This window comes from Mesitornis unicolor, unplaced genomic scaffold, assembly GCF_000695765.1.
Source record: "Mesitornis unicolor isolate BGI_N332 unplaced genomic scaffold, ASM69576v1 Scaffold22930, whole genome shotgun sequence".
NCBI classification, from domain to species: domain Eukaryota; kingdom Metazoa; phylum Chordata; class Aves; order Mesitornithiformes; family Mesitornithidae; genus Mesitornis; species Mesitornis unicolor.
The window spans coordinates 1,097-14,298 of record NW_010156537.1 but is presented as its reverse complement, the minus strand read 5'-3'; the positions used below and the strand labels follow the sequence as shown (position 1 = coordinate 14,298).

Sequence of the window (13,202 nt, the reverse complement as noted above, 5' to 3'; positions counted from 1 at the left end):
TGTAGCGGGACCGGGCAGGGAGCGGCCCTTGACCTTGCCCAGGTGGTCTCTCAGGTCCCTCCAACCCAACCCAACCTATGGTGGTTCTGTGTCCAAGCTCCCCACACAGGGGACAGGGACCCTGACCCAGCATCCCGCACTGGGACTGGGACCCCAGAACCTCGGCCCAGCAGCCCAGAGCAAGAGGATGGGACAGGAGCCCAAGAGTGCATGGGGCTCAGATACTGAGACAGAGACTAAGACCCCAGGCATAACCCCAGGACAGGGACCTCAGCCCAGCACCCTGCACTGAGACCCCAGAACAGGACTCTGGCTCAGGAGCTGGGACTGGGACTCCAGCTTGGCCCTTTGGACCAGGATGGGAAAGCGATGGGAGACTGGTACCTAGGACAGGCACCAGGTATCCATGCCTGGTGGCAAATGTCCATCACCCATCCCCGCAGAGACCAAACGCCAAGCCTGCGGAGACAGAAATGCACCATTCCCATGTCTGCACCATTGGGGCTGCACCCCGAGCCCCAACCCTGTCCCGCTGCAGCCCACAGTGTGTGCACATCCAGAGGGGTGGCACAGTGCTGAGGAGCAGCCCTCCAGCCCTGGTTTCGCCTGGCACGGATGCATTCATGCAGCACATGTTCTGGTGCCAAGGGAGCAAAAGCACAGGCAGCTCGTTGATTTTTCCCACCTTGCTAATTAAACTAATGAGAAATAGGTCAGGCTGTTTCCATCCAGAGACTGTAATGAGTGCTCGACAGAGTGAAGATGTTAGCTGTACCAGGTGAAGATATCTTTTTTCCTGTGTCCACACTAACTCTCCACGTGTCTTTAATCTACAGAGTACTTCAGCTTCAAATACTGCAGCCCCAAACCCTTGACATTTTACAGGAAAAAACCCCTCCAGTCATCACAGAAGAAACATATCTAGTGCAACCCACTGACCTCCTGCTTATCGTTGTGGTTTCTTCCATCTCATACCCACTTTTGTATCTCCAGTTGTCAGTTTTTCTCATTTTAAAATTTATTTACATTACAGTGTCATCCACAACGAGCTGAGAAGAAAGTCTCCGTGTAACGGCAGCCCGCTCTTGAGCAAAAACCATTGCAAAAGAGGATGCTGTACCAAATTAATACCGTGCGTTATTAAGTCAGAGAGCCACACACGACAGATTTTTACAATCCTTGTACAGTGAGTAACACACCTCTGGGAACTAGCAGGTAATACCACAATCTGCTTATCTAACAAACTTGATGATATGTCTTGAAAAAAAATGCTATTGTGTGGGTTTTATTGCTCTTGTGATGGTGCAATCCTCACACAGAGGTCAGCACGGATGAACTCTTGTGATGTCAGGCGTAACAAACACCACAAAAAAAGTGCCACCACGATTTATGGTATTAAACAAAATAAACAGAAATAGAAACTAGATAAGAAATACAAGGAATTAACAGGAAAGAAGAGCAGGAGGTCTCCTTTCGGTTACCCACGGGCTGTGCCCAGCTGCTGGGGCTGGCTGGAAGCCCCACATTTGCTCCAATGAAGCCAGCACAAGGGACCTTTCAGGGACCTTCCTCTGGGGAATAGGACCCACGATCCATCTCAGTTCTTCCCAGTAAAAGAATCCCAAACAGCCCTTTATACCATGAAAACCTTTTCTGCTATACTGTCCTTTCCGTATGGTGAAACCCCCCCCACAAACACTACTGCAATTCCCTTCTGCTCCCCAGGATTTGCAGTGCTTCACTATTATTTCTAACTACTGGTGGCCTGATCCCTTTCTGCGAAATCTGGGGTTATCCTCAGCCTGTGCCACTCTGCACACATGGATCTTTCACTCCCCTTTCAGAAACTTCTTCAAAAGGGACCTCATCAAACTCTGCTGCTTCACACAGGAACAATCATCAGGTCTTGAAGTACAGGACACCTACAGATGTTCAAGCTAAACTAAAAAGCAAGGTCACTCCTTTCCAGGAGATGGAGATGTGGCAAGTCCATGAACAGGAACTGGATTACTCTCAGCATGCTCCAGATCAGCAGTAAAAAATCTCCTGATTCAAGGGAAAGCCACCGTGGCCTATGAATTACAGGAAAAGGCAGAGCTAGCATGGTTAAAAGGCAATAAAAAAAGAGAAGGGTTGGGGCTGAGGAGCTGTCAGTTGGCTTCTTCCCATAAAGAAAAGTAGTTAGTCATCAGAATTGAGAACTTCGTGCGACTTGAGCACACATGGAAACGATGAAGCGGAGCAGCACACTCCCGTGTTACATCTTCTCCTCCCCGAGTTCTCCTTGGGCACATTCCCACCTCCCGGCACCTCCAGAGCGATTGCGGTCCTGGACCTCGGCACGCAGAGAGCGCTTGGGGAAGGGGCAGGAGGAGGAAGGGACCCTTTCTTGGTGCCAGGATTTAACCCCAAGGGAGGAGGCACGTTCAGGGCTCACACAGTGTGAGATCGCACCCCCGACTGTAAGAGGAGATGCTGTGATGCTCAAACCTTAAGCACAAAGTGCCTCGCTTTATTTCATTTATTGCCCCAAACTCACATTCCTAAATGAGTGGGCAATTGCTTTTCCTGCTCCTGCCCCCTGCCCTGTTCTTGCATAGAGCAGCTGCTGTTTCCACTGTAGGAAAAAAAGAAAAAAGTATAATTCAGAGAGTTATAACCCTGCCATTACCTGCCTAGAGTATGTATTTAATCCAGTTGGCAGAGAAAAGTCATACTGCATAATCACATTTAAGTGCCTCCCCCCTTTATTGCAGCTCTTAGTCTCAATAAATAGTTGACACTATATATTACAGCTACTATATATTAAAAGGCACGGTATTTTTTCTCATATAACACCGTATACAAGCATAAACACATTTTTAAACAGCATATTTCCTATTCTATGTGGGATTGCTTGAGGAAATATTCTGAGGTGTCTCCAAAATCTGAGGAGGATGTGCGTCACATGTACTCCGTCTCCGTGCTCCCATCCCATTCACTCCCAGGTGATTTTAGCACCCGGAGCAGCCCACAAGAGCCCCCTTGACAGGCCCACCCAGTTTGGATTCATAATCAGATTAACAAAAGTGTAATCCTATCTTTAAACGATGAAAAAGCCAACTCCTTGAAGCGGTGAACTGTTCTGTGCGTGAACCAACTAGATATCATCCTTTTGGAATAAAGCAGCTTAATATCCAAAGAAAAACGTTCATTCCACTTAAGGGACTCTACTCTTTAGAGGAAAGGAGGAGTATTTTGCATTATAACCACTTCTTTTTCCCATTGGTTTTGTTCTCCAGTTTTTCCACAGTGGTGAGCCCACTCTAATACTTACAGGATGTGTACATTATACCTTCTTTACTCTATTTAAAAATAATAGTTAAAGAAGTGATCTACTTCCCAACTGCTCCAGAAACTTTAATTATGAATGTTCCAGTACTTAAACAGATACTTTAAAAACTACCCAGACACTGGAAAATGAGCATACTTCAGATATTCAAGGTAACAGACTCACGGTGGAAAAAATCTAGCTGGGCAACCAGCAGCACTTGTCTCTGTCACAGTATTTCCAGCACCGTTGCATTTTCCCAAATGATGCAGAAACTCCTTCCCCAGCTCCAGCACCCCCTTTTTTATCTCCTCATCCTCTTCTGGTCCTGCCATGGCCCCGTCCCAACCTTTCCTCTCCGCTGAATCACTCCGAAGATGCCAGTTCAAGAGACTAAAAAATAAAACAGAAATGTTACCGGTTGCTCCTTGCTGGAAACCCAGCCCAACATTGCCATCCCCCGGCCCGGCCCTGCAGTGCAGCTGCCCCGGGCTGCTGCCTCTGCCCTTCCCCGGCCCGGTTTGGGGCTCCGGGGCTGTAGGAAGGGGTGACAAACCCCTCCCTGCTCCCCTCCCTGCTCAAACCTCCCCTTCTCAGAGTCTGGGTGGCGTGGGGCATTGAGGCACTGGAGCTTTGCATCATGGAGGGGAAAGTGATGTATTTTTGGGGAAGCTGATGTATTTTGGGGGAAGCTGATGGTATTTTTAACATGCTACCAGAGTCAACAAATCATTGAAAAAGTCCAGAACGTGTATTTAAAAAGCGAGCGTTGAGATGCAGTATGCCCAAGAAGCAGAAGCGCTAACAAAGTGGCAATTACATGACCCAAGAAGCAGTGAGCCAGATCTAGGAGGAGCATTACCCCTCCAGTATGTGATAAAGTAGTTTTAGCACCCAGGTTTGGGTTTAGTTGTTTTTTTTAAGTGCACCTTGGAGGTCAGCCTAACAGTAGCTCCCCATTTTAATGCACACAGCAGAGCACCAGAACTCAGTCGAAAGGCCAGGTATTTCAGTATATCCATTTTCCTTCCATTCTCTTTAAATAGAATTTCCTAAGCTCTTTTCCTTGCCACCCCTACGTTAACATATTAGCCACGGTACCAGCTCCAGAGCTGAGCTCAGTAAGCAGCACAAGGAAAAAAATCTTGATTGGTAAGCCATGGTAGACACAGAGGGAGGAATGAAGTTTTAATTTATCAGCGGAGATCTTGCTTTTTAGCAGGTGTGTGCTTCAAAACACAAATGATCACAGAAAAAAAAATACATATACATATATATCTAGATCAAAGCAGCAGCTGCATACCTGCCAGCCCCTCGCAACAGAAACCTGCAATGAAAATGTGTATATTCACCACCAAAACTGAGCTGAGGAGACCTATTTCACTGTAGCCATTGGTTGCTCTGTAAAAACTGCTGGAAGTGTTTGCAGTGGCTGGCTCTGGCGCTGGGAATCCGGGCAGGGTGTGTGTGTCAGCCCTGAAACAGCTGGCTTGGGAGCTCGCACAAAATCGGCTACGACGGCGCAAGCGGGCCAGGACACCACCCAGCCAGCAGCCGTATGCTTTTCCTTTGTGGTTGCAGAGCTGTTCCAAAAGCCAAGCTTTCATTCCAAAAGGGGGAAAAAAAAAGCCAAAACCCCAAGTTTTCAGCCCATCCAAGTCTAGACCGGCTTTTTTGACAGTTGGGATGACACAGTTTCAGTGTGCGGCAACAATGTGGACAGAAACACACTGTGCCCTACTACTGGCTAAGCAGATCCCCGAAAAGTTGTCACCTTTTAGCCTGTACAAGGGCAAAAATGGTCAGAAGGGTGGATCTGAGGTAGAGATGTGTGCTGATGTGCTGCCAGGCTTGAAAAACATAACCACCAGAGATGGGAGCTGCCTCAGGAGGCATAAAGGACAGTGCTGGGATGGGTTAAATGCAGCCTTTACCCATAGAACTGGTGGCAAATCATATGGGAAACTCATGCTGGATGCCGTCCTCGTTCAGAGCACGCTCTGAATGCAAGTGCTCTCCTCAGTCATCTGCCTAGGGAGGGGAAAAACAGACACAAAACCCAAGAAAAAACACCCCAGTCCAAACACCTGAGCTGATTTATCGGCTCAGTCTAAGGAGGAAACCAGACTGGACACAGAGCAACAGCAGAACAGCCCAATTCCTTCAAGTTTTGAGTCAAACCAGCACAGAACTGTGTAAGACATTGGATTTGTTGGTACTGACATTTCACACCTGCATTCAGCCTCTGCTAGGCGAGCAGCTCCTTGCAGATATGGGTGCAATTGTAATTTTCATTTAGGCTGAGCTTTGACGAGCACACAGGTCACTCTGTAACGCCTGGGAACAGCTCTGCTGACAAATCCCCCCTTTGCCCTCACTCCCCCGAGTCCATCTTCTGTTCTTTGTTATTAAAAATTTCCAGTATAAGAAACATATTTTTTTTAAAACAACAAAGTATGCAACACCACTCCTAAAAGCTTCCCCTCATTTCACAATGTTTTTTTTTTAAAGGCATAAATAAAGCCAAATGAATTTTACGAGAGTGACAGCATGGTTTTTTTGTTTTAATTCCAGTGCTCAGTATCTCCTGATGAATAGTTAAGAGAACTATGCACAAACTGGGCCTCATCTGCAGTTTAAAGAAAATGAAAATCTTTGTTCCTCCAGCATGTAAATCATCTGAAAAGCAATTAAAAATACTTAGCTGCATTTCTTGAGCAACTAACATTTTTGAGATTTTTTGTGCCTCCAAACATCTCCTTGACCTAGGATTTTTCAGTAACAAAAATAATTAATTTTCAGTGGCTAACTAACGTTATACAACAGTTTAATAGCATTGAATTAACTCAAAGCTTGTTAAAGATGTTTCCAGAACATCTGCATCAGTAGCATAAGAGGCTTCTTGCATAACTGCTCTAAGTGGAGGGGGGGGGGAAATCTCCTGAAGGCTTTTTAATATGATCTTTCATAATTCAAGTTCTTGGGAATTCATAGCAAAGCAGGAGCAATGTGTTCATTAAATAGTTCACTTTCACCCCATGCCTCCTGCATGCTTCACTCTTAAGCTGCAAGGCAACAAGGAGCCACCTTTTCGTGCTTGTTTGTGGTCACGGGAGAGTTTTCTGTTTGAAGCTGGAGGGAAAAAACCTTCCCTCTGCTTGTACAGGTCCTGAGCCAAAAGAGAAGTTTCACAGACTGAGGTTCTTCCTCCCACTCTGTGCAATAGCTCAGAAGTGTCTGAACAAGAAAAGCTTCAGGACTGGGGATTAAAATTTAAAAAAAATAAGGGAGAGAGAAGGTTGAAGTTTCCAGAAATGTGTAAATCACTTCATTCTGACTGGATATGTCTTAATAAATCTTAGAATTGGGCAAAAATCCATATCCTCAGCCAGAAGCAAGCCTTGAGACACAAAGATTAGCATCTGCTCGGTTCAGACCTGCTTATTTATTTTTGAAAAATGTTTTTAGTGAATTAAATCAACCCATCCTTGCCATTTTATCAACACAAGGAATTCTGCGTCTTTAAAACAACCTCCCCCAGCTATTTTTCTGAAGACACCACCTCAGTCTGTTGCCTGTTTCCCCAACACAAGGGGAAAATGTTCCCCAAGGGCACAAGTAAGATAAGAACTTAGTCCTCTTTACTGCTAGAGAATCTTCAGATCTTGAAAATATCCTTCCCCACCTCTATTTTTGTTTGTTTGTTTGTTTTGCCTTATTAAAGATTAAAACCTGAAGTTACATCCACCGGTCTGTGTTACAACAATGGGAATTTAAGTTTACATACCAAAACGCACGGAAGCCAGGAAATGAAAGGTGTTTTCCATAGGAACATTCACAACCTTCACACTTCATCTTCTACAGGCACTTGAACACAGACTTCCTGGGTCTAAAGCAAAAGGTTCTTTGCCTTTTTGTTTCTTTAGATGGCAACTTTAAAACTCAGTAGTACCATGCTGCGGTTACATTTATAGTCAAGAGAAAAATCAGGGATCACCTGATCCAGAGCAGTGGGTATACACATACAAACAGTGCATTCAACGTTGGCACTCATACCTAGTGAGAAACTCAAATATTCAAAGCATAAGTATGTAGGAACAAGTGTTCAGGCAGCCCTAAGCTATGCCAATGAAATACTGATACATATTTAATGCCCATATACAAGCTCAGTAACAGTAATTGGACACAGAGACACTTGTCCTACACTGACAGGAGCTATTTCACTCTTCATCAAGGACAGCCTGGATTTTACTCGTCTTTTGCTAGAGAGCATATCAAAGGGATGCGATGTTTGCAAAGCTCATTCACACTGACCAGCTCCAACTTGATTTTCTATCCAGTGCTGGATACACACCAGCAGGATGAAGACCTCACACGCTTCAGTTCCTTACTCCTTATGTTTTACACGTTTGAAAGCCAGAGGCCTTTTTCAGCACGAATCGCCCTGCTTTTGTGCTGCACAAGCTGGCAGAGGGATAAGAACACACCTCAGCATCTGGTCATTCCGAAAAGTAATACAGAGCAAGTTCTTAACATCCCCAAGGTGTAACCCTGACACTGCATCGCTAAAGCTACACGCAGTCCTCTGCCCACAACACAGATCCCAGCACAGTCTGCGGCTTCTCTTTTCCCTTTGAATATCTCGCAGTGTTCACATTGACATTCCTATGTACCCCCTCCTCCTCAAACCATGTTTGTCCACGGTAATTTGGAAAGAAACTCTCTCTGCTCCATTAGAACCAAGGCCTTTGTTACAGGTTTATTTGATTTAGAGTCAAATACAGCTGAAGTGCTTAACAACCAGTAACACAGTCTGTCCCATTTCAGAATCGCTGGGGGAGAGAACAGAGAGTTTCACTTTTTAAACTTGGAAAAACTTGACTTGATCTTACCCTGAAGGCGACTCTTCTAAAATCATGATTTGGAACACAGAACACCCGAGTAAAACAAAACTGTTAAAAGCCAAAAAGAACAGCTGAAAAAAATCCCCTTTTGTTTACAGAGGTAGTCAAATGAAAATAAATTCATTTGATCTCTCATCTTGCTTTATTATTATTGCACTAGAACATATGCTTTCTATATAAAAAGATGCTGTAGAAAACCACAAGATTGTAAATACTAGATTTATGATTTGTTTGCAATAATATTTAATATTAATAGTATTTTGTTTTTACAAAGCGGTTGAAATAAAATAAAAAAAAAAATAGCAAGAAACCCCCAATCTGCTGTCTAGCATCAGTAATCCTCACTGGTTTGTTTACCATTTATAAGGAAAACATCATTCAAGTAGCTTGTCACAGAGACTCTTCTGCAATAACTGGCCTTTGGTGCAAATCTGTGATGTTTGGTCATTCATTTTCTGAAGAAAACCCTGCGTCTAAAATTCAAGGTATTTGCTAATGGTAACGTTCTTCCCCTCTAAAGTACCTTCCAGCCAAACACATTAAATCTGACAACACATGGCTGAGGATGGTAAATATCCTCATTTTACAGAGGTAAACCTGCCTGAGGCCAATCTTTTGAATAGCCAGCCCCTGAACCCACATCTCTCGCTCCAGGTGATTCATCTTGGCTGGAAACTCTGTTTCCTCTCTACAGAAAATGTAAATGAACTGATTATGCTGAAATTGTTTTTCTTCATCCTCTTTAAGAGGATCAGGTATTTTTTCCTCATGTAATATCAGCTTCTGTGTTACTATTTGGCAATGGTGTAAATCTGTTTTGAAGTCACCACCTGCACGAAGCCCAAGCCCAAAGGAGTCGCTGTGACATGCACACTGGAGGCAGCAGACAGTGGGTAAGACCAAGCCTGGCAGTGACGTGAGGCACCAGGGAGGTTTAACCTCATCCCCCCGCTGACGGGCCTCTCCGGCCTGGTCTCCAGGAACAAGTTCCACCTCCTTCTCCAGACAGGGGGTTATAGCCTGAAAGTACAGGAAAAATCCACCGTGTTAACATCCGTCCTCACAGAGCCTTCACGAACACACCAGGAGCATGTAAATAAACCTCACAATTATTTGCACCTTGCTTATACTTACTACACAGGCAGCGTTTTACGGAAAATGAAAGCAGAGAAAATACCCAGACTTGAGATGTTTTATTTTTGTAGTACTAAAAGTCATTGAAAAACACTTGTGTTTTAATTTGACCAATTAGGATTAAATTACATTGAAATTAATTACCGTTTAATTTCTCTAAGTCTGCACTAAGGCTTTAATGCTGCTCTGCAGAGTAACCAGAGCAGTAACAGTAACTCCTGCAGTAAACTCTGTAAGAGTGTATCCATTCCCCAAGAGCCCTGGTAGTTAGGGATCTAAACTAAACTTTCTTTCCAGTCCTGCATGGTAGGAACACTCTGAAGGTCAAAAGGTACAACCACTCTCTACTACTGTAAGATTTTTTTAATGAATTTGTAGTCAGGTATATGCAGTAAGGCAAACAGATACTTTAGGTGAACGTCCTAAACTATAGGCAACTTGGTTTTACCAGTATGTACTTAGAAAGATACAACCTGGCAAACATCCTCAGTTTGTTCTGTACAAGGCAAAAAAAAAGAAGAAAACTGAAAACCTAGCAGCCTTGCTAACCAAGGAGGTTTCAAAGCAACCTGTTCCACTGAAACTTCAAGCATCTTTTCCATCTTTGAAGTTTGTTTTTCTCACTGTAGCCAAGTTCTGCTTTCTGGCTTAATTCAGCAGCTGAACAGTGCAGATGGTTCTTTCACTTCTGATCTACCTCACGGGAAGATCAGAGACCTCTAACACTGTAATCTGTTACTTAAATGAAGATTTTGCTGAGGATGAAACTAGGACAGGTAGCAGCTGGAAGGGTGCCTCAACCCAGCTGCTCTGATCCTGCTTCTTTGCACAGCTATTACCTGTGCATTTCTCATCCCTCATAATGGGAAATACTCTGTGCAAGAGCCACAAACAATATTTTACAGTATCAGACATCAGACTGCACTCATATTAAACAACACAAATCAGTCGGTTGCCGACAGCTGTCAAGAAAAATAGTCAAAGCAGAGATTTCAGCACTGAACTGTTATTGAGGTTTAGTATGTTTAATCAAGAGTCTTCAGGTTTCATACATGTTCTCAAGTGAGATACTCAGTGCTGCACCCTAAGTCCGTTTGCCACTTAGTCTGATATGATTGAGGCTGTCTAGGTGATCCTTTCCATTATGGAAAATTGTAATTAAAATATACCCAAATTAGCACTTGCAGGTATGGCAGAGGCTGTTTGACCAAGAGGAGAGAAAGCAGATTGGCTGTATGGCAAACATACAGCAGAGATCCTAATGTGGGCTAGGGAATGCCACAGAAAGCAGTTCATCCTTCAAGATGGTTTCAGCAGTTGACAGTGAGTTTAATGACAAGACCCTCTAGTGGTTTGTGAGAGTCGATAAGAGTTTATATGTTTGCAGAATTTATATATTCAATAGGTGATTGCTGTGGTGTCTGATAAATAAGGTCACATTTTGTTTAATGAAGTCTTTCCTCTTCTTCCGTCTACGTAATACAAAGTAAAATAGCCTCTTCCTGCGTTTCATTAGCACTACAGATGATTGAAAGACAGACCAGATACTGAAATATTGGACTTTTACAATCATGGGGGAGGGATCCCAGAAATATGGTAAGAATCTCTAATTTTGAATGACAAAAATCTCAGTGAATTATGGCAAAAGCATTTACAAGAAAACGTAAACACTACTTCCCTGAGAAAAAGCACCACAGAAATGACCTGCTAGGTTTTGCACAAGGTGCAAAGTAGACCACACTGATTAAAGAGCTCGTTTGCACGGCACATTTTGCTTCCTTCTTGAAGAAGAAATACAATGACCATGTACACAGCCGGGTAAGTGCTGTTTCAAGCTCAGAATATCAGAAGGATTTCATACTTACCACCTCCTCGCAAGGGCTTTTTGTTTGGTTTCGATTTCGGGACTGCTGATGAGGTGGAAGCACCAGATTCTACTTCTTGCTGTTCACAAAAGCAGAAGTTACTCAGAATGTAATCAGTGTGAATTTCAGTTAATCTGATCACATAAACATAGTTGGAACCCGATTAACACCACAGTTGTTACCTGATTCACTTTCAGGTTTCCTTTATAGCTTTTTCCTTCTTGCATGCTTTCCCACATTGCTATCTTCTGCTTTCGCTTCTCTTCTTCAAGCTAAGGACAAATCCAAGATATGCAAGACTCAGATTTCAGAACCACCAGAATTGCCAGTGCTACAGAAACAGCTACGAGAGGCTCATCAAAACCCAAGGGATCTACCTTTATCTCATGCAGTATCTCCAAACTTATGGAAGCATTTCCTTTTCAAACACCCACATCTTCCCAACCACAGAACAACCACCCCTCCTCAATACATACAGCCCATGTCTGCAGCTTCCTTTGACCACTTGATGCTTTAAAACATTTTGCAAGTAAAACTGAACCAAGTGGGAAGCTTAAATTCTGAGTTCATAAAACGTATTGAGTAAAGAATATTGCATATGACAGTAATTTAATGCACAATGTAGGGCTCTACAGAAGAAAACGTGTTTTTCCAAATTAAAAAGATAGCCAGCTACATATTTACATCCAATATACATTAGCGACAGCTCTCCCAGCTCTCTTCTAAAGCAGTTTATCCACAAAACCAAATAACTTAATGGTTGAGACAGACTGCCATCTCCTCAACAGATAGGAAACGAGGTAGCTACTCCATCCAGTCACACGAGACCCAGATTTTCTAAGCCGTAGCTATTTTCTTCCACAATACGACTTTTCATTCGTTTTTAGCTGCCAATATTTCTTGAAGCATCAGCTATAAACTGAGCTCTGAGTGTAGCTGACTGCAGAAGTAAAAACAGACAAAGAGCTGGGATTAATGCACAATTTTATTATTATACTGATCACGTCCACTTTTCTATGCTGCCCCACACAGCACTGTGCTATTCCTCAGTATCTCAAGCTGTCATTCGAACCATTAAATTACAGCAATGCTAAGCTATGTTTCTAAGAACTTAGATTTGCCACTAAGAAGAGAAAATACGTGTATGCATCAAGATACTGGCTCAGCACAGCATCTAAGTATGCACTTGGAGCACTGGAGGTCCACCACCGATACCTACTGCCCGTTACTGCTCTGTGGATCAAACCATACCAAAAATGGTCCAGGGGCACAAACCCACCACCCACATTTGAGCAGAGAGAGTGAGTCTCCTACTCCTCTGGTATCTACCATGGAATAAGCCTTTCTGTAACAGCAGGAAGGTACTTGATGACAAATTTACGAGTTAAAGAAAGAAACACTCTCTGGTTACCTGTCTTTGTTTTTCTTTGTATCTTTCTGCTTGTGCGTTCAACTCCTCCTGCATCCTGAGGCGCGCTGCTGCCAAAGCTTCCTGCCTTCTTACCACCGCATCGCGTTCTAGAAAGCGAGGAAAGAGTTTGCAAAGCTATTCAAAACTAATTCTAAATGGTGTCCTTAAAGAATTGGAATAAGCACAGGCTCGTGTCTCTCCCAGCAGCTGTTTTGCATAAAATCCCAGCTCAAGCTCAGTTTCGAGCTAATATTTTAATATTTTACAGTCATTTATATGCCAATTTAAGTTTTGCAACATTCTGACATTTTCAGAGCAATTACTTTAATGGGATTTTAATGAATAAGGACACTGATGTAATGGACCCATAAAAAATTAAAATTCACACTTCTAGGATACTTGCTTCTATTTCTGAAGGATTTGTCTGATACAAATAACTTCAGAAATACCACCCATGCTTCGCAGGGATTCCATTTTTACCCAGGGAACTTCTTTTACGCAGAAACATGAGGCAACCAGCCCACGTTCGCTCCTACTCCTTCTGGCAATGTGTGCTGCTTGTTTCGTTACGGCAGGGA

General features: G+C 43.4%; 1 protein-coding gene across 1 annotated transcript; it reads right to left on the bottom strand.

The window, feature by feature from the left end:
* Positions 1 to 9,154: 9,154 nt before the first annotated feature.
* Positions 9,155 to 12,731, bottom strand: VIMP (VCP-interacting membrane protein; the record flags this gene model as incomplete). The annotated part of the gene is made up of 4 exons (XM_010193512.1): positions 9,155 to 9,234; positions 11,214 to 11,292; positions 11,396 to 11,485; positions 12,625 to 12,731. Coding segments are annotated over 4 exons (356 nt in total), but the record flags the coding sequence as incomplete, so codon positions are not given.
* Positions 12,732 to 13,202: the final 471 nt, after the last annotated feature.